The sequence below is a fragment of the Ictidomys tridecemlineatus genome, chromosome 8 (genome assembly GCF_052094955.1).
Source record: "Ictidomys tridecemlineatus isolate mIctTri1 chromosome 8, mIctTri1.hap1, whole genome shotgun sequence".
In the NCBI taxonomy this organism is placed as follows: Eukaryota; Metazoa; Chordata; class Mammalia; order Rodentia; family Sciuridae; genus Ictidomys; species Ictidomys tridecemlineatus.
The window spans coordinates 128,121,875-128,144,755 of record NC_135484.1 but is presented as its reverse complement, the minus strand read 5'-3'; the positions used below and the strand labels follow the sequence as shown (position 1 = coordinate 128,144,755).

General features: G+C 41.2%; 1 protein-coding gene across 1 annotated transcript; it reads right to left on the bottom strand.

The window, feature by feature from the left end:
* Positions 1 to 2,149: 2,149 nt before the first annotated feature.
* On the bottom strand, positions 2,150 to 3,094 carry LOC101970233 (putative olfactory receptor 2W6). The gene has a single exon (XM_021721183.2). It carries the CDS (start codon positions 3,092 to 3,094, stop codon positions 2,150 to 2,152), a length of 945 nt encoding a protein of 314 aa, XP_021576858.1.
* Between the last annotated feature and the right edge of the window lie 19,787 nt (positions 3,095 to 22,881).

The window sequence follows — 22,881 nt, the reverse complement described above, 5'->3', positions numbered from 1 at the left end:
TAAAAATATATTCATTTATTAATTCTACAGACATTTACTGTTTTAATTCATGTCAGAAACTGATTAGACACAGCAAAATCAAACACTTATTGTTGAAAAGCTCACCAATGCTTTTCCCTCAAATACAAATACAAACAAGTAACTAAAATAAAATGGGATAATGCCATAATACTGATATAATCAGGATTTTAAGGGAATTAAGAGATAAATTAATGATATTTTGGAGGACTTTTCAGATGATACAAGATTTTTAACTGGGTATGAAAGATTGAGTAGGAGATTTTAAGTAATACATCAAATGTCTTATCAAGATTTGGGATCAGGTGTCATCACAAAGGAAAGTTGAAATCGTTTATAATATTCACAATTTCACCAGTCTATACTTTATTGCCTTCCATAGTCCTAATAACACCATAAAGTTTATATTTCTTCATGCTTTTCCTGTCCTCTTTTACCATTTATAATTCTTCATTTTTATCAAGGCTAACGTGACTGAAAATTTAAAGTTATCTGCAAAGAGGAATTACATTACAAGGAAGATATGATGTTTTCATAATGCAAATTTGAAAGAGAAGATCATAAACTCTTAATGACTGTCTTTGAAATATCACAGCAAGGGCATCTTTCACATGAAGAGAGGATTTCCAATCTCTGAAATGGCTGACTTGTAGAGAAGTGAAGCAGTTTACTCTCCAGCCCAGGGATTTCTAAATTTGAATGTATTTGGTAGTAAAGTGAGAAGTGGGGGGAAATCACAAGGGTGCTAATTTTTTGTTTTGTCAATGAAGAACATCAAGCTTCCTTTCAAAAATTTACCATGTACTATCACCATCATTCAATACAAGAAAGATCATTATAAAGCCAAATTGCATGAAGGGTATGGTATTATTAAATGCAACCTTTGTAGTGACTTCATTTAATCATGAGTGAAACTTCTTATTTTCCTAATTTTTCAAGATTTGTGGTGGTAGTGGTAGTGGAAAGTCTCTCATGGACTGACTCTAATCTGGAGTCCAACATTAAGGATATTTATCTAAGAATTCTGATTGATATCTATGTTCTTTTCCATATCTACCAGGAAGGAAAAGAATATAGATATCAAGGACATTCATTAAAATCTATAAAACTATGTTAATTTTCTGTTATGAGACACTTGATATCTCCCTATTCCCTACAATAGTGGTTCTTAAACTTCTGCTTCATCATAATCAACTGGGAGCTTATTTAAAAAAATGTAGTTTGCTAAGTCCATCCTCAGATTGTTGACTCAATATTTCTGGAATGAGGCTCAAGAACGTGCATTTCTAATAAGTTTCCAGGTGATGCTAATACTTCTGGTCCCAGGACCCCAGTTTCCTCCATGATAAAACCCAAATTCCTTACCAGGTCATATAAGGGTTAGAGTTAAGTTACTCTAATAGAAAGCCCCCCAATACAGAGGCTTAATTAATATTACAAACAATGGAAGAATTTTTTCCTGTAATGGTCTGAAACTGTTGCTCTGCCAGTTACATACTTATTACATTCTTTCTCATGGGTTCTGTTTCCATTTGTGTGGTCCAAGTGAGATACCCTCCATATTCACATTCCAGCAAATAGGAAAGGGAGTAAGGAAGGTGATAGAAGTAGATTCATGTGAAACCCATTACTTTCCTGACATTGTATTGGTGGAGACCAAACTAAGAGTGTGATTTGCAGCATGGTGGCCATATATCTAGCTAAAACTTCAGGTGGAATATGTATTGGTAGATAGCCTCCACCACAAAGGCTGGTCAGCATTCTCGTGTGAATGAAGAGGAGTGTCATTTCTGATAGAGTAGTATGTCTTGGAAGAATAAAAACTGTCCAGATAACTCTACATGAACATAGATGTCCATGTGAAATTTTTCTTAATATCTTTTGCATAACTCTATTACTGTATTTACTACATTTTATAATTAGTTATTTTATCCCATAGATATTTATGTATTTATGTCTCCATATCATTTCTCTATATTTCCTATTTAAAAAGTTGAACATTGTATCTTGGTACATTGTACATGCCCAATAAATAAATAAATAATTTAAATAAATGCATTGATTAGCTTCTATTGATAAAAGCAATTATTTACTTAGCTCGCAACACTCTGGTCTAATTTTTCCTTTTATTTCATGCTTTTGCTGAACATTTATCTATCACTAGTATTCGCTTCACTGCACTCTTCACATCTTTGTTTCTTAAAGTGTAGATTAGGGGGTTAAGGCTGGGTGTGACAATTGTGTAAAAGAGAGTAAAGAACTTTCCTTGCTCTTGGGATGTGGTATTCTGTGGCTTCATGTACATATAAATGATTGTTCCATAAAAAAGAGTTACTACTGTGAGGTGGGAACCACATGTATTTAGGACCTTTTTCCACCTTCCTGCTAATCTGATCCTCATCACAGCTCGAGTGATAACTCCATATGAAAAGAGAATTAATGATAGAGGTACTAGAAGAAATACTACTCCAAGAGCAAAGACAACAATCTCAATTACTTTTGAATAGACACAAGCCATCTTGATCAATGCTGGCATTTCACAGAAAAAGTTATCTACTTTCCGGTTCCCACATCTTGGCAACTTCAAAGTTAAGGTGCAAACAATTAAGGCACTGCCAAGGCCACCCAACCAGGAGGTCAGCACCATCTTCTGGCAAAGCTCAGGGTGCATTATTACTGTGTAGTGAAGAGGTTGACAAACAGCAGCATAGCGATCATAGGCCATTACAGCCAAGAGAAGACATTCTGTGGCTCCCAGGTCAAGGGCAAAGAAGAATTGGAGCACACATCCTCCATATGTAATAGATTTTTTGGGACCCCATAGATTTGCCAGCATCTGGGGTATAATGCTAGTTGTATAACAGAGGTCCAGAAAAGATAAATTAGATAAGAAGAAATACATGGGGGTATGAAGCTGGGTGTCTAGATAAGATACAAGAATGATGGTTGTGTTTCCTACCAGAGTCACAATATAGAAGATGAAGACAATCACAGAGATGATGCTCTCTAGCTGAGGTTGATCAGAAAACCCTAGAAGGATGAAGTCTGTTGTGGAACTTCCATTGCTTGTTTCCATTGCTCCTTATGAAAGCTAGGAGATAATATTATGGTAACCAAAAACAGAGTCAGCCTTAGGTAAAAACTGAAAATCTCTTGACATTTGTCATAAGTATCCCCAACTTCCTTATATTCATGCATTTTTTTCTATTTGTAACATCTCTTTTAATATTCAGTGCCCAGAGCCTTTACATACTTAATTAAATCCAAAGTTGTTCTAACAATATGCTGAACTCAACCAGTGTATTCTAAATCACTACATAAGATTAGTATAAAATACCACCCATGGTACTATGTATTTTAATTAAATAATGAAGCCATAACGTGAATAATATAATTTAAGAGTGGAGTATATTTTGAGGATACTTTTCCTCCTAAATTACAACACTATCACTTCATTGTGATAAATCTTTCCCTTATCAAAGGAGTTGTGTTTGAGGTAAGAAGTAAAATAACATTTTCTTGGGATAAGCTCTACAATTTGGTAGCAGAATCATCTTCCAAATTTACTGCCTAATGTCTCATTCCAAGCATCATAATCACAATCACAACCAACCTCCTCCTCCCTGTTTTTCCTACTCTCCAACATTTCAGGCTTTATGGTTATTGTATAAAAACTAGGCTGTTTTTTTTGTTGGTGTATTTTTCGTTGCTAGAAAATAAAAATCTTTCTTATTATTAACCTTTACTTACATGTGCAGAGGCCATTTTTCAAATAGTTTAATGCCTAACATTATACATTCAGAGAAACTCTTATTCACCTGTTCATTCACAGAATTAACCAGGATGGTAATGGAAACAATTGATAATTCATAAAATAATTCGAGTAGTATTTGTCCTTATGAAATTTATCAATTACATGGTGGATCTTCTGGTTGTTTTGGAACACTTTATATAAAACTAACACTTTTGACTCTAAAAGGAGTACTTAAAAAGGATAAAGGTTCCATCAGTTTCACCATTTCTGAACTAAGTCTCATACCATTAAATAGTTGGAAATTTTAGTTACTAAATTAATTAAAAATATTTTTTTTCTGCCAATAATTCCTGACCATAAATTTCAGCCTTATGGTATCTTACCTATGTATATAGTGTCCTCATGGTGGTATAATAAAAATCTTAATTGTTGCAGTTATATAACTAAGATGAAGATAAATTATTTTGAGTAAATCACTGTTATACAAACTTTATATAGAACATGAAAATGTTGTAATCATGAAGAAACTGTTATTAGCAAGTTGTATGACTTATAGATGTATTTTTAACTGTTATTAGCAAGTAGTATGACTTATAGATGTATTTTTTCTTAGAACAAAAGTATAAACTAATGAGTGTGCAGTTTTTCTGTAATAGGACATCTACCAAGTCAAACATAGTGCTTAAGGACACAAATTTTAAAGTCAAAGAGCCTGGCATCAAATCCCAGCTCCACTATTTGGAAACTATGTGTCCTTGGGAAATAATTTAGCTTGTCTGAATACAAAGTTGCTTATATGTGAAATTAATATAATAATATTCCCTTCCTTAATGAAATGTTATAAATGTTAATATTTGTGAAAGTGGTTGGAAATGTGCTGGGTTTACATGTAATTCTAAAAAGACAAAATATACCCATGTCTCCCTACCTCCAAATACCTATTACTCTAGCTACCCCTTGCTGCCTTCATTTTTCACACTAGTGATTTTTATCATGATGCTCTAGAGATAAACTGGAATGTTTTAAATTTTTGTATGACTTCTTAAATGTACAAATACAATGATGTATACAGAAATATACAAAACCACCATATAATGTATACATTGGGTTGATAAACCTTAGGGACAAGAGGGTTTGATTTCCCTGAATGCTTTGATTACAAATTTCATTGGACTCTTGATCTCTTAAATTTGGGATAGTGTTCAAAAAGCCATAAATTATAAAGTTGAAATGGACCTCAGAAGCTTCAAGCCCCCCCTCCCCGCATAGGAGATCTTTCCACAGAAGATTCATACAACTTTTATTTGCATAACTTCAGTGATAGGAAAGGTCAGTTGCACATGGAACAGCCTCTTTCCTTCAATCAGTGCCTCTTACTTACTTATGTTGAGCTCAAAATTTCCTTTTTGGCAACATCCAACACTGGCTCTTCTTTATTCTGAAAGTAACACAAGTAGTCAATTCAACATAGCTTTGTAAAAAACTGTTTTGTTACAAAATAATAAATAAATACGATCAACTGACAAATAAAAAATAGAAAATGTGAATAGGTTTAGGTGAATAGTCTTGTAAAAAGTGCCTAACTCAAGAAATAGAACTTTGCTACCAGGAGCTGTCTTTAACTTTTCCTGGTCATAATTCTTTCCTATTTCCTGAACTACCCACTGTCCTGATGTTTATTACTAATCATCTCTTTGCATGGCTTATTAAAAATTGAATATGTCTTTTAAGTCTGTCTGTCTGTCTGTCTGTCTGTCTGTCTGTCTCTCTCTCTCTCTCTCTCCTCTCTCTCTCTCTGTCTTTTGAGACTAAGTTGCTTTGGGGCCTCACTAAGGCTGGCTTTGAACTTGACCCATTGGTAACCTGAGCCATTGGGATTGTAGGTGTGCACCACAATGCCCAGCTTTTTTTTCTTTTAATATTAGAATCTATTATCAAATATGTTTAGATAATAGATTCTAATATTAAAACTTTAGATTTCTATTACCAAAGCACACTTATCTGTTCCTAATGCTGCATGATCTTTAATTGCCAAGCTTTGCTGGTTATTCTCCACTGGACACATCATGGTTTAATCCAGTGCCTCAAATTAGTATATTCAAAGTGAGTGCCATACTCCAGAAGTGCAACACTACTGAAGAAAACTGTGAACAGCTATGATCTGCATACATTTTCTAAAATATGCATTAGCTGCTTTTACCAGGTGGAAAACATGACTGGCTCTGCTTAAACTTTGGATAACATAAGGCACAAGGTATTCTTATTAGAAATGCTGCCAGGACAGGAATTATACTCTTCGTAATTTAATATTGTAAACTTGAATGCAGGATTCTTCATTTTTTTGCTTTTTACCATTTTCCATATTGATTTAAGCCTTGCTATCAAACTTTAGATATTATTTTAACTTCCATTTAAAATGAATGTGATATTAAGAATGAGACTTAGAACAATGAAACTGAAGAAACAGATACTAAAAAGAGACACAGTACATTTTAATAGAAACTCAGTTTTCATTTTTTCATGCTGTGGATGTAATTCACTGTCAAGTAGGATAATTTGCATTTACTTAGTTCACTGAATTTCAAGATAAATGAACCAAGTATATTTAAATATAATGTTGATGAACATAATATGAATAGAAAACTGCCTGAATATTTAAAAAATAATATATTAAAAATAATAATACATAATAAATGGATCATTTATAATTAAAGCAGAAGGTGAATTGCTGTAGTCATATGAATCCAAACAGAAAAGACAGTATCAAAAGAGTTAAGACCCCAGTCCCTGGATTCACTCCACCATGTTTTCACTCTATGGATGTCAGTCATTTGCTCATTGTGTGACTTGAACAAGCTCATCAACTTTTAAATTTCATTTTCCTCATCTGTAAAATAGTTATCCTACAGTATCTGCTTTGTAGGATGGCTTTGAGGAGGATAAAATGATAGACTAAGTATAAAATGTTTAGCACAATGCCTGATGCATGGAAAACATTCAAAAACTTCAAAATACACTAACTGCTCTTGTTGAATTTTAATGCTCTCTCTGAGAATGCATCAATATATTACTATCTCATATATGCCTTTCACAGTTTTGCTTTCATATCAGATGGAGGCCTACATTATCTAGGATCTGTCTTCCACCCCTTATCTTTTCCTGCATGTTCTGGTGGAGATATCAGAGAATACTTACCAGAAGCCAAAAAGATTAGATTATATACTTTCATGAGTGGAGAATTCTTAGCTGTCATCCTCTCATGTAGTCCTAATGCACCTATATTTTCATCATGATGATCCTTCATTGCATTAATAATTCAGAAAAACTTTTGTGGAGCATGTTACTGAAGCCCTAAAAATTGGATTAACCAGTTTTTTTTTTTTTGGTGTGCGTTTTTATACTGACACCAGTTTTTAAAATTTTTTTTAATAATACCACAATCTCATTTATATGTAAATGCATCAGTTGAATTAAGATTTACAGAGAGTCTCTAATTCAAAGGACGGGGTAAAAATTAATTGTGGAACTGGTGGAAAGACTGATGAATTAGTTTTGGCCATATATATATTTTTGGAATCTCAAAACCTTTTATTGTATACTCTTATTTACAGTAATAGGTAAGAGTTTTGCTGAATTAAAGAAGAAGGGTATTTTGTTGGTTGATGAATCTAGGAATCTTTAACATGTAGTAGGGAAATATTTATCTATAATTCTGAAGGCCACTCTGTTGGTGAGGTTTAGACCTTGTGGGGATTGATGTCTCACAGAGGTGATTAGGAAATCCATGACTATTGTCATAGGTACATCCAAATAACAGTTTTATGAAAAATTCCCTTAAGACATTAAGCTTTATCTTTTCCTTTTCTTTTTTAGATTTCTTCAAAGGAGATTAATTTCAGGGATGAATTTAACTATTTATATATTATATTAAACTTACATAGAAAATTAAAAATATAATGTAAACCATACTTACAATTAATTGAAATTAATTTTGTTTAATGAGTAAGATATAAATTACATTGGAGAACTTATGTTATTTAAATATTTATGGAATCATCATTAGTTCATGAATGAATTAAAAACAATACATTCGGACCAGTGGCAGATCAGGCCCAGCGGCTGGTTGCGGACCGGAGCCGGCCCCACCCCCAGTGCCTGCAAAGTAGGAGAACCGGCGACCCACAGGCAGGTCAGGCCCAGCAATCTGCGAAGAGACAGAGCTGACACACGCGCCTGCAGGGAACAGGGTCCTGCGACCCACCAGCGGCCTTCTGTGGGGCAGGCCCGTCCCCTCCCCCAGTGCCTGCAAGGTAGGAGGGACTGTGACCACCGGCAGAGCAGGCCCAGCGGCTGGTTGGGGCCAGAGCCGGCCCCACCCCCAGTGCCTGCAAGGTAGGAGAACCGGCGACCTACGGGCAGGCCAGACCCAGCAATCTGCGGACAGACAGAGCTGACACACGCGCCTGCAAGGAACAGGGTCCTGCGACCCACCAGCGGCCTTCTGTGGGGCAGGCCCGTCCCCTCCCCCAGAGCCTGCAAGGTAGGCGGGACTGTCACCTCTAGCAGATCAGGCTAAGTGGCCTGCTGAGGGGCAGGACAGTCCCCTCCCCCAGTGCCTGCAAGGTAGGCGGGACTGCGACCAGCGGCAGATCAGGCCCAGCGGCTGGTTGAGGGCCGGAGCCGGCCCCACCCCCAGTGCCTGCAAAGTAGGAGAACCGGCGACCCACAGGCAGGTCAGGCCCAGCAATCTGCGAAGAGACAGAGCTGACACACGCGCCTGCAGGGAACAGGGTCCTGCGACCCACCAGCGGCCTTCTGTGGGGCAGGCCCGTCCCCTCCCCCAGTGCCTGCAAGGTAGGAGGGACTGTGACCACCGGCAGAGCAGGCCCAGCGGCTGGTTGGGGCCGGAGCCGGCCCCACCCCCAGTGCCTGCAAGGTAGGAGAACCGGCGACCTACGGGCAGGCCAGACCCAGCAATCTGCGGACAGACAGAGCTGACACACGCGCCTGCAAGGAACAGGGTCCTGCGACCCACCAGCAGCCTTCTGTGGGGCAGGCCCGTCCCCTCCCCCAGAGCCTGCAAGGTAGGCGGGACTGTCACCTCTAGCAGATCAGGCTAAGTGGCCTGCTGAGGGGCAGGACAGTCCCCTCCCCCAGTGCCTGCAAGGTAGGCGGGACTGCGACCAGCGGCAGATCAGGCCCAGCGGCTGGTTGAGGGCCGGAGCCGGCCCCACCCCCAGTGCCTGCAAAGTAGGAGAACCGGCGACCCACAGGCAGGTCAGGCCCAGCAATCTGCGAAGAGACAGAGCTGACACACGCGCCTGCAGGGAACAGGGTCCTGCGACCCACCAGCGGCCTTCTGTGGGGCAGGCCCGTCCCCTCCCCCAGTGCCTGCAAGGTAGGAGGGACTGTGACCACCGGCAGAGCAGGCCCAGCGGCTGGTTGGGGCCAGAGCCGGCCCCACCCCCAGTGCCTGCAAGGTAGGAGAACCGGCGACCTACGGGCAGGCCAGACCCAGCAATCTGCGGACAGACAGAGCTGACACACGCGCCTGCAAGGAACAGGGTCCTGCGACCCACCAGCAGCCTTCTGTGGGGCAGGCCCGTCCCCTCCCCCAGAGCCTGCAAGGTAGGCGGGACTGTCACCTCTAGCAGATCAGGCTAAGTGGCCTGCTGAGGGGCAGGACAGTCCCCTCCCCCAGTGCCTGCAAGGTAGGCGGGACTGCGACCAGTGGCAGATCAGGCCCAGCGGCTGGTTGAGGGCCGGAGCCGGCCCCACCCCCAGTGCCTGCAAAGTAGGAGAACCGGCGACCCACAGGCAGGTCAGGCCCAGCAATCTGCGAAGAGACAGAGCTGACACACGCGCCTACAGGGAACAGGGTCCTGCGACCCACCAGCGGCCTTCTGTGGGGCAGGCCCGTCCCCTCCCCCAGTGCCTGCAAGGTAGGAGGGACTGTGACCACCGGCAGAGCAGGCCCAGCGGCTGGTTGGGGCCAGAGCCGGCCCCACCCCCAGTGCCTGCAAGGTAGGAGAACCGGCGACCTACGGGCAGGCCAGGCCCTGCAATCGGCGGACAGACAGAGCTGACACACGCGTCTGCAGGGAACAGGGTCCTGCGACCCACCAGCGGCCTTCTGTGGGGCAGGCCCGTCCCCTCCCCCAGAGCCTGCAAGGTAGGCGGGACTGTCACCTCTAGCAGATCAGGCTTAGTGGCCTGCTGAGGGGCAGGACAGTCCCCTCCCCCAGTGCCTGCAAGGTAGGCGGGACTGCGACCAGTGGCAGATCAGGCCCAGCGGCTGGTTGCGGACCGGAGCCGGCCCCACCCCCAGTGCCTGCAAAGTAGGAGAACCGGCGACCCACAGGCAGGTCAGGCCCAGCAATCTGCGAAGAGACAGAGCTGACACACGCGCCTGCAGGGAACAGGGTCCTGCGACCCACCAGCGGCCTTCTGTGGGGCAGGCCCGTCCCCTCCCCCAGTGCCTGCAAGGTAGGCGGGACTGCGACCAGCGGCAGATCAGGCCCAGCGGCTGGTTGAGGGCCGGAGCCGGCCCCACCCCCAGTGCCTGCAAAGTAGGAGAACCGGCGACCCACAGGCAGGTCAGGCCCAGCAATCTGCGAAGAGACAGAGCTGACACACGCGCCTGCAGGGAACAGGGTCCTGCGACCCACCAGCGGCCTTCTGTGGGGCAGGCCCGTCCCCTCCCCCAGTGCCTGCAAGGTAGGAGGGACTGTGACCACCGGCAGAGCAGGCCCAGCGGCTGGTTGGGGCCAGAGCCGGCCCCACCCCCAGTGCCTGCAAGGTAGGAGAACCGGCGACCTACGGGCAGGCCAGACCCAGCAATCTGCGGACAGACAGAGCTGACACACGCGCCTGCAAGGAACAGGGTCCTGCGACCCACCAGCAGCCTTCTGTGGGGCAGGCCCGTCCCCTCCCCCAGAGCCTGCAAGGTAGGCGGGACTGTCACCTCTAGCAGATCAGGCTAAGTGGCCTGCTGAGGGGCAGGACAGTCCCCTCCCCCAGTGCCTGCAAGGTAGGCGGGACTGCGACCAGCGGCAGATCAGGCCCAGCGGCTGGTTGAGGGCCGGAGCCGGCCCCACCCCCAGTGCCTGCAAAGTAGGAGAACCGGCGACCCACAGGCAGGTCAGGCCCAGCAATCTGCGAAGAGACAGAGCTGACACACGCGCCTACAGGGAACAGGGTCCTGCGACCCACCAGCGGCCTTCTGTGGGGCAGGCCCGTCCCCTCCCCCAGTGCCTGCAAGGTAGGAGGGACTGTGACCACCGGCAGAGCAGGCCCAGCGGCTGGTTGGGGCCAGAGCCGGCCCCACCCCCAGTGCCTGCAAGGTAGGAGAACCGGCGACCTACGGGCAGGCCAGGCCCTGCAATCGGCGGACAGACAGAGCTGACACACGCGTCTGCAGGGAACAGGGTCCTGCGACCCACCAGCGGCCTTCTGTGGGGCAGGCCCGTCCCCTCCCCCAGAGCCTGCAAGGTAGGCGGGACTGTCACCTCTAGCAGATCAGGCTTAGTGGCCTGCTGAGGGGCAGGACAGTCCCCTCCCCCAGTGCCTGCAAGGTAGGCGGGACTGCGACCAGTGGCAGATCAGGCCCAGCGGCTGGTTGCGGGCCGGAGCCGGCCCCACCCCCAGTGCCTGCAAAGTAGGAGAACCGGCGACCCACAGGCAGGTCAGGCCCAGCAATCTGCGAAGAGACAGAGCTGACACACGCGCCTGCAGGGAACAGGGTCCTGCGACCCACCAGCGGCCTTCTGTGGGGCAGGCCCGTCCCCTCCCCCAGTGCCTGCAAGGTAGGCGGGACTGCGACCAGCGGCAGATCAGGCCCAGCGGCTTGTTGCGGCCGGAGCCAGCGCCACCCCCAGTGCCTGCAAGGTAGGCATACCAGGGACCCATCGGGAGGTTAGGCCCAGCAACCTACGGAGAGACAGAGGTGCCCCTCGCGCCTGCTGGGTAGGCGGACCTTCGACCGGCCAGCAGAGCAGACCTAGGGCCCGCCAGCGTGGTAGACAGATCGCACCAATTGGTGGAGGATCACAGCCACCATCTGTCCTGCAAGGGAGACTTTTCAACTATACAAGAGCAATATAAATAAATAGAGGGAAAATCTCAAAAACACAACAGCTTCACCAAGCAGAAAGAAACGCCAGCAGTATGAAAAGACAAGGAAAGAAAGGACCACAGGCAATGCAGGTCAACTCAACTCTAGAAGAGGTAATAGCTGCAACAGATGGAATGTCAGACAGAGAGGTCAGGATATACATGCTTCAGATGATCTGGAGTCTCAAGGAAGACATGAGACAGCAAAATCAGACAATGAAAGATCACATTGACAAGGAACTTCATAAACAAATCCAGGAAGTAAAAGATCAATTTCACAGGGAGATAGAGGAAATAAAAAACAAACAAATACAAATCCTAGAAATGCAGGATGCAATAAACCAACTTAAAAACTCAATTGAGAAAACTACCAGCAGAGTGGATCACTTAGAAGATAGAACATCAGACAATGAAGACAGAGTATTTCAACTTGAAAAGAGCATAGACAGCTCAGCAAGTCTGCTAAGAAACCATGAGCAGAACATCCAAGAAATATGGGATAATATCAAAAGACCAAACTTAAGAGTCATTGGGATACAGGAAGGCACAGAGCTCCAAACCAAAGGAATAGACAACTTATTCAGTGAAATAATACGAGAAAACTTCCCAGACTTGAAGAATGAGACAGAACCCCAAATCCTAGAAGCCTACAGGACGCCGAATGTGCAAAATCATAAGAGATCCACACCTAGACACATTATAATGAAGATGTCCAACATACAGAATAAGGAGAGAATTTTAAAAGCTACAAGAGAAAGGAAGCAGATTACATTTAGGGGTAAACCAATCAGGATAACAGCTGATCTCTCAACACAGACTCTAAAAGCTAGAAGATCCTGGAATAACATATTTCAAACGCTAAAAGAAAATGGGTTCCAACCAAGAATCGTGTATCCAGCAAAATTAAGCTTCAGGATGGAAGATGAAATTAAAACATTCCATGATAAACAAAAGTTAAAAGAATTTGCAGCTAGAAAACCATCTCTTCAAAAAATCCTTGGCAAAACACTACAGGAAGAGGAAATGGAAAACAACAATGAAAACCAACAGTGGGAGGTAGGACAGTAAAGGGGGGGAAAAATCAAAGAGAAAAACAAATCAGGTTTAACAGCATTAATAAACAAATATGGCTGGAAGAACAAACCATATCTCAATAATAACTCTAAATGTTAATGGCTTAAACTCACCAATTAAGAGACACAGGCTAGTTGAATGGATCACAAAACAAGATCCAACAATATGCTGCCTTCAGGAGACGCATTTGATAGGAAAGGATATACATAGACTGAAGGTGAAAGGTTGGGAAAAATCATATCACTCATATGGACTGCGGAAACAAGCAGGAGTGTCCATACTCATATCAAATAAAATAGATTTCAAACCAAAGTTAATCAAAAGGGATAAAGAAGGACACTACATACTGCTCAAGGGAACCATACACCAACAAGACATAACAATCATAAATATATATGCCCCAAACAACGGTGCTGCTGCGTTCATCAAGCAAACTCTTCTCAAGTTCAAGAGTCTAATAGACCACCATACAATAATCATGGGAGACTTCAACACACCTCTCTCACCACTGGACAGATCTTCCAAACAAAAGTTGAATAAGGAAACTATAGAACTCAATAACACAATTAACAACCTAGACTTAATTGACATATATAGAATATACCACCCAACATCAAGCAGCTACACTTTTTTCTCAGCAGCACATGGATCCTTCTCAAAAATAGATCATATATTATGTCACAGGGCAACTCTTAGACAATATAAAGGAGCGGAGATAATACCATGCATCTTATCTGATCATAATGGAATGAAACTAAAAATCAACCATAAAAGAAGCAAGGAAAAATCATGCATCACTTGGAGAATGAACAATAGGTTACTGAATGATCAATGGGTTTTAGAAGACATCAAGGAGGAAATTAAAAAATTCTTAGAGTATAATGAAAACACAGACACAACATATCGGAATCTATGGGACACATTGAAAGCAGTTCTAAGAGGAAAATTCATTGCTTGGAGTTCATTCCTTAAAAAAAGAAAAAACCAACAAATAAATGATCTCATACTTCATCTCAAAATTCTAGAAAAAGAAGAGCAAAACAACAGCAAAAGAAGTAGAAGGCAAGAAATAATTAAAATCAGAGCTGAAATTAATGAAATCGAAACAAAAGAAACAATTGAAAAAATTGACAAAACGAAAAGTTGGTTCTTCGAAAAGATAAATAAAATTGACAGACCCTTAGCCATGCTAGTGAAGAGAAGAAGAGAGAGAACTCAAATTACTAGCATAAGGAATGAAAAAGGCAAGATCACGACAGACACTTCAGAAATACAGAAGATAATCAGAAATTATTTTGAATCCTTATACTCCAATAAAATAGAAGATAGTGAAGGCATCGATAAATTTCTTAAGTCATATAATCTGCCCAGATTGAGTCAGGAGGATATAGACAACCTAAACAGACCAATATCAATTGAGGAAATAGAAGAAACCATCAAAAGATTACCATCTAAGAAAAGCCCAGGACCTGATGGGTTTACAGCAGAGTTTTACGAAACCTTTAAAGAGGAACTAATACCAATACTTTTCAAGCTATTCCAGGAAATAGAAAAAGAGGGAGAACTTCCAAATTCATTCTACGAGGCCAACATCACCCTGATTCCAAAACCAGACAAAGACACTTCAAAGAAAGAAAACTACAGACCAATATCTCTAATGAACCTAGATGCAAAAATCCTCAATAAAATTCTGGCAAATCGGATACAAAAACATATCAAAAAAATTGTGCACCATGATCAAGTAGGATTCATCCCTGGTATGCAAGGGTGGTTCAATATACGGAAATCAATAAATGTTATTCACCACATCAATAGACTTAAAAATAAGAACCATATGATCATCTCGATAGATGCAGAAAAAGCATTCGACAAAGTACAGCATCCGTTTATGTTCAAAACTCTCGAAAAACTAGGGATAACAGGAACATACCTCAACATTGTAAAAGCAATTTATGCTAAGCCTCAGGCTAGCATCATTCTGAATGGAGAAAAATTGAAGGCATTCCCTCTAAAATCTGGAACAAGACAGGGATGCCCTCTCTCACCACTCCTGTTCAACATAGTTCTCGAAACACTGGCCAGAGCAATTAGACAGACGAAAGAAATTAAAGGCATAAAAATAGGAAAAGAAGAACTTAAGTTATCACTATTTGCAGATGACATGATTCTATACCTAGCAGACCCAATATGGTCTACAAAGAAACTGTTAGAGCTAATAAATGAATTCAGCAAAGTGGCAGGTTATAAAATCAACACGCATAAATCAAAGGCATTCCTGTATATCAGCGACAAATCCTCTGAAATGGACACGAGGACAACCACCCCGTTCACAATATCCTCAAAAAGAATAAAATACTTGGGAATCAACCTAACAAAAGAGGTGAAAGACTTATACAATGAAAACTACAGAACCCTAAAGAGAGAAATTGAAGAAGACCTTAGAAGATGGAAAAATATACCCTGTTCATGGATAGGCAGAACTAACATCATCAAAATGGCGATATTACCAAAAGTTCTCTATAGGTTTAATGCAATGCCAATCAAAATCCCAACGGCATTTCTTATAGAAATGGAGAAAGCAATCATGAAATTCATATGGAAGAATAAAAGACCCAGAATTGCAAAAACAATACTAAGCAGGAAAGGTGAATCAGGTGGTATAACGATTCCAGATTTCAAACTATACTACAGAGCAATAGTAACAAAAACAGCATGGTACTGGTACCAAAACAGGCGGGTGGACCAATGGTACAGAATAGAGGACACAGAAACCAACCCACAAAACTACAACTTTCTTATATTTGATAAAGGGGCTAAAAGCATGCAATGGAGGAAGGATAGCATCTTCAACAAATGGTGCTGGGAAAATTGGAAATCCATATGCAACAAAATGAAATTGAATCCCTTTCTCTCGCCATGCACAAAAGTTAACTCAAAATGGATCAAGGAGCTTGATATCAAATCAGAGACACGGCATCTGATAGAAGAGAAAGTTGGCTACGACCTACATGCTGTGGGGTCGGGCTCCAAATTCCTCAATAGGACACCCATAGCACAAGAGTTAACATCTAGAATCAACAAATGGGACTTACTCAAACTAAAAAGTTTTTTCTCAGCAAAAGAAACAATAAGAGAGGTAAATAGGGAGCCTACATCATGGGAACAAATCTTTACTCCTCACACTTCAGATAGAGCCCTAATATCCAGAGTATATAAAGAACTCAGAAAATTAGACAATAAGATAACAAATAATCCCATCAACAAATGGGCCAAGGACTTGAACAGACACTTCTCAGAGGAGGACATACAATCAATCAACAAGTACATGAAAAAATGCTCACCATCTCTAGCAGTCAGAGAAATGCAAATCAAAACCACCCTAAGATACCATCTCACTCCAGTAAGATTGGCAGCCATCACGAAGTCAAACAACAATAAGTGCTGGCGAGGATGTGGGGAAAAGGGTACACTTGTACATTGTTGGTGGGACTGCAAATTGGTGCAGCCAATTTGGAAAGCAGTATGGAGATTTCTTGGAAAGCTGGGAATGGAACCACCATTTGACCCAGCTATCCCCCTTCTGGGTCTATTCCCTAAAGACCTAAAAAGAGCATGCTACAGGGACACTGCTACATCGATGTTCATAGCAACACAATTCACAATAGGAAGACTGTGGAACCAACCTAGATGCCCTTCAATAGACGAATGGATAAAAAAAATGTGGCATTTATACACAATGGAGTATTACTCTGCATTAAGAAATGACAAAATCATAGAATTTGGAGGGAAATGGATGGCATTAGAGCAGATTATGCTCAGTGAAGCTAGCCAAGCCCTAAAAAACAAATGCCAAATGTCTTCTTTGATATAAGGAGAGTAATTAAGAACAGACTAGGGAAGAAGAGCACAAGAAGAAGACCATCATTAAACAGGGTTGAGAGGTGGGAGGGAAAGGGAGAGAGAAGGGAAATAGCATGGAAATGGAACGAGACCCTCAGGTTTATACAAAATTACATACAAGAGGAAGTGAGGGGAAAGGGAAAAATAATACAAGGGGGAGGAATGAATTGCAGTAGTGGGGGTAGAGAGAGAAGAGGGGAGGGGAGGGGAGGGGAGGGGGGATAGTAGAGGATAGGAAAGGCAGCAGAATACAACAGACACTAGGATGGCAATATGTAAAGCAATGGAAGTGAAACTGATGTGAATCTGCAATCTGTATAAGGGGCAATATGGGAGTGCATAACCCACTTGAATCAAAATGTGAAATATGATATATCAAGAAATATGTAATGGAGGGGTAAGACAAGATAATACAAATGGAAGAAATGATTTACAGTAGAAGGGGTAGAGAGAGAAAAGGGGAGGGGAGGGGAGGGGAGGGGGGATAGTAGAAAATAGGACTAACAGCAGAATACATCAGACACTAGAAAGGCAATATGTGAATCAATGGAAGGGTAACTGATGTGATACAGCAATCTGTATACGGGGTAAAGTTGGGAGTTCATAACCCGCTTGAATCAAACTGTGAAATATGATGTATTAAGAACTGTGTAAGGTTTTGAACGACCAACAATAAAAAAAAAAAAAAAAAAAAAAGAAAAAAAAAAAAAGATATTTGTATGAAAAGAAGAGCTTCCTCCCTTCTAAATTGAAACTCCTGAAGTCTGGTGTATCCTTTAATTACAGTATCCTTCAGAAATAAGTCTCATGAATAATCATTTTAATGTTCCATTATTTGTTAACTAAAATAAAGTTCTGTTTGGAAACTTCAAAAAAAAAAAAAAAAAAAAAAAGGACCCAAATTTTTAACTATTCCAAAAAAAAAAAAAAAAAAAAAAAAAAAAAAAAATAAAAACAATACATTCAGTTGTGGATATAGCTCAGTGGTAGAGCACTTATCTAGTTTGTGGAAGGTTCTGGGTTCAATCCTGCACTGCAAGACATAAAAGCCATGATCACTCTTTACTCCACCTTTCAATTCAAGGACAGAAAATTTAACAATAGCTTAGAGCCACTTATAGTCCTTTATACACTTCTTTTCTTCATACCCAACTCAAGAGAATCGTGATTTTGAATTTTGCGTTCCTTACACACTTGATTTAATAAATAAATAACTAAATAAATACTAAACATGTTCACATTCAAATGTGAATGCCTAAATAATACTGTATTTTAAAGTTAAAGTGTTTTAAAACTCACACAAAAGATATCATACTTAGTGTATGTTCTTGGACTTTTATTTTTCACTTAACATTTTTTTCCTTCAACCTATTTAAAAATTTTATGTAGCATGGTTCATATTTCAATGTGTGAATACATTAGAATTATTTATTCATTTGTTGATGGACATTTGTACGGGACAATAATTTTTGGCTTGTTTGAAAGGTGCTATAATGAACAATTTTGTATATGTCTCTTGGGGCACACAGGCAAGAATGTCTTTGTGTGTGTACCTAAGATAGGAATTGCTTGTTTATGGAATAAGTTAATAATAAACTTTATCAGTAATTTTTCTAAAAATGGTTTTATCAATTTGTCCTACATTCATTACATGTAAATTATCCCTCTATTTACAATTTCTCCAAAACATGTTATTGTAACTTTTAAATTATTGCTAATTAAAATGGTATAAATGTTACCTAATTATGGTTCTGATTTTCATTTTTCTAAAAACCAGTAAGATTGCATATATCTTCTTTTAGTTATTTCAAGTGTAATTTTTCTTTTTTGACTAAACCTTTTTTAGTAATTTCAAATAATTATTTCTCCTTTATTATGATGATATTTTGGACATCTTAACTCCAGATTATGCCAATTTTTATACTGAATCCTTTTCTTATTTATGGACATATTATACTTGTTTTTAATTCTCTGCTGGTCATGTGCCCTGCAAATATTTTCTCTTAGTATGTTGCTTGAGTTTTTTTTTTTAAAGGAGAGAGAATTTTAATATTTATTTTTTAGTTTTTGGCGGACACAACATCTTTGTTTGTATGTGGTGCTGAGGATCGAACCTGGGCGAACCTGGGCCGCATGCATGCCAGGCAAGCGCGCTACCACTTGAGCCACATCCCCAGCCTCTGTTGCTTGAGTTTTGACTTTAAAAAGTGTATTTCTTGCTGATCAGAAGTCTCAATTTTAATATTTAAGTTTTTTTCCCTAAATTGTGCTATCCCTGAGCTCACATCCTCAGTCTTTTATAAATTTTTATTTTGAGCCAGGGTCTTGCAGAGTTGACCAGGGTGACCTTCTTTAACTCCAATAACACATTTGCTCTACTAATGCTATCCCAAATTTCCTGTAGGTTTTCTTCATTTTTTTCCTCTTCTTTGGATATATGTTTTCAAGTAGCCTGTCTTTGAGCTCACTCATTCTTTTTTGCCTACTCTATTCTTTCATTCATGTTTTTAAATTGTATTTAAGTGTACTTTTCATCCCAGGGATTTTCTTTTGGTTCTTAAAAGTTATGTGAACATCTCTGTTAAGTTTCTGAGTTATTTCTATGTGTTTTTTGACGCTCATTGGATTTCCCTAAAATAGTGATTTTGAATTCTGGTCTGAGACTATGCATATATCAATTGCCATATGGTTGATTTCTGTGACATATTTTGTCAATTATGTGAGGTCAAGTTTCCCTGAAAGTTTTTGAGTCTGGTAGGCACATGTTATTTGCATATTGAAGGATTAGGTGTTTATTTCACTCTTTGTAATTTGGCTTTATTTGTGCCTGTCTTTCCAAAAATCCTAAGCAGCTAGATTATTTTCTGTGAGTCGGTTGTCATTTGTGCTATTTTAGTTATAGATAGCACCCTAAGTCCAGGTTTGTCCTAAATACCCTGTTGGTTTTTTGTTGCTATTTCAACACTAGAGGGCACTCTACACACAGATTTGTCCCCAAACCCAGTTGCTCTGTTCAGAATAAAACTGAAGTGTCTAAAAATGGTAGTCTATTCTCAGGAGCCTCCACTTGGGCATGGGGTAAGCCCAGAGGCTTAATACAGAATCACTGGCCTATGAACAGACCCCAGGATTTTGCCCTGCCCTGGACCTCTCTGTGGAAGAACAAGCATCTTGTTTGTGTTTTCCTTTCCCTCTCTATGTGAACTTTCTCTCTGTGTTGTGCTATTTGGGTTTGGAGGAAAGACAGGGTTGGAAGTTCCATGGCCACCAACACTCAGCCCACTGAGACCAGTACAGCACAGGTGCAGGACCAAGGTTTATGCTGCTATTGGCCATTGCTCCTGGACTCATGGCCTTAGACCACTGCAACGAACCATAGGTGGTGCTAGGAAGAGCCGGAGTTTGATCTACTGGGGCTGAGTGTCTCTCCTGGGTACAGGGTGGCATCAGAGGCTCTGTCTACAGAGCCTGGGGATAGGAACTATGAGGATCTCTCCTAGTACTAAGCTACAGGTTCATATGCTGTTCCACTGTATATCAGGTGAAGTTTTGCTCCTTAATAGTTGGGGAAGGTGGTGGTAGAGGTAGTCATTTGGCTACCTGGCTATAATACATTTTCAGTGGCTCAGTCCTCCAATAGTGACCTGAGACTCAGGGTAATGTGGCTCAGCACTGGGTTTTATCATGATGTGCCTGATACTGGATTTCAAGTCTAAGGCCTGGGCTTAACTTCCTTTCCCTCCTCCAAGTGGAAGGCATCTCTCTCTCGAGCTGCTTGGAGTTTGGGAAGGGTTGATCTTGACAGTGACCCGAGCTGACTAGATGAACTGGGTTCAAAGGAGCTGACTGCAACATTAAACTAAGAAAATGGCAAAGAAATCATGCAATACATGGACATGAGTTTTTCAGATGGAGGGTGGGACTGCTCTGCAACCTCAAGGGTCCTCTTCTATGCTGGAAGGCAAGAAAGCGAGTGCACCCAGAATCACTCTCTTTATAGGGAAAAGACATTCGATAGAATATTCTACAACAAATAAGGCAGGGGATAAGGTTTCAAAGGGGGATGCCCAATCTCTTTGAGTAAAGCTCAAGTCCAGAGCTGAAGCACTTCTTTGCCGAGAAAAGGTGAAGGCCACTTACTTCGAAGTGTGATGCCAGTCCGATACCCCCTTTACTCAAGGCTGAGAGGGGATGCTTCTCATGGAAAGGGCAGCCCACCACAGGTTGACCTGTGAAACTCCTTTCTTTCAGCTTTTTCAATACATCTTTTCTTGTTATTATGCTAAGACCAGGCATTGTGCTCTCTCTCATCTGGCTTTCTTAATTCTTGTGAATATAGTTTGGTGCATAAATATCAATTTTAATTTGTATCTCTTTAGGACAGAAGATCATTGGGAATCTTTTTTTTTGTCATTTCAATTTTTTATTGGTTGTTCAAAACATTACAAAGCTCTTGACATATCATATTTCATACATTAGATTCAAGTGGGTTATGAACTCCCATTTTTACCCTAAATACAGATTGCAGAATCACATCGGTTACACATCTACATTTTTACATAATGCCCTATTAGTAACTGTTGTATTCTGCTACCTTTCCTATCCTCTACTATACCCCCCCTCCCCTCCCACTGTAATTCATTTCTCCCCCTTGTATTATTTTTCCCTTTCCCCTCACTTCCTCTTGTATGTAATTTTGTATAACCCTGAGGGTCTCCCTCCATTTCCATGCAATTTCCCTTTTCTCTCCCTTTCCTTCCCACTTCATGTCTCTGTTTAATGTTAATCTTCTTCTCATGCTCTTCGTCCCTACTCTGTTCTTAGTTGCTCTCATTATATCAAAGAAGACATTTGGTATTTGTTTTTTAGGGATTGGCTAGCTTCACTAAGCATAATCTGCTGTAGTGCTATCCACTTCCCTGCAAGTTCCATGATTTTGTCACTTTTTAGTGCTGCGTAATACTCCATGGTGTATAAATGCCACATTTTTTTTTTATCCATTCATCTATTGAAGGGCATCTGGGTTGGTTCCACAGTCTAGCTATTGTGAATTGTGCTGCTGTGAACATAGATGTGGCAGTATCCCTGTAATACACTCTTTTAAGGTCTTTAGGGAATAGTCCAAGAAGGGGAATAGCTGGGTCAAATGGTGGTTCCATTCCCAGATTTCCAAGAAATCTCATACCGCTTTCCAAATTGGCCGCACCAATTTGCAGTCCCACCAGCAATGTACAAGAGTACCCTTTTCCCCACATCCTCGCCAGCACTTGTTGTTGTTTGACTTCATAATGGCTGCTAATCTTACTGGAGTGAGATGGTATCTTAGGGTGGTTTTGATTTGCATTTCTCTGACTGCTAGAGATGGTGAGCATTTTTTCATGTACTTGTTGATTGATTGTATATCCTCCTCTGAGAAGTGTCTGTTCAGGTCCTTGGCCCATTTATTGATTGGGTTATTTGTTATCTTATTGTCTAGTTTTTTGAGTTCTTTGTATATTAGGGCTCTATCTGAAATGTGAGGAGTAAAGATTTGTTCCCATGATGTAGGCTCTCTATTTACCTCTCTTATTGTTTCTCTTCCTGAGAAAAAACTTTTTAGTTTAAGTAAGTCCCGTTTGTTGATTCTTGTTATTAACTTTTGTGCTATGGGTGTCCTATTGAGGAATTTGGAGCCTGACCCCACAGTATGTAGATTGGAGCCAACTTTTTCTTCTATCAGATGCCGTGTCTCTGATTTGATATCAAGCTCCTTGATCCATTTTGAGTTAACTTTTGTGCATGGCGAGAGGAGGGGATTTTCATTTTGTTGCATATGGATTTCCAGTATTCCCAGCACCATTTGTTGAAGATGCTATCCTACCTCCATTGCATGCTTTTAGCTCCTTTATCGAATATAAGATAGTTGTAATTTTGTGGATTGGTTTCTGTGTCCTCTATTCTGTACCATTGGTCCACCCGCCTGTTTTGGTACCAGTACCATGCTGTTTTTGTTACTATTGCTCTGTAGTATAGTTTGAAGTCTG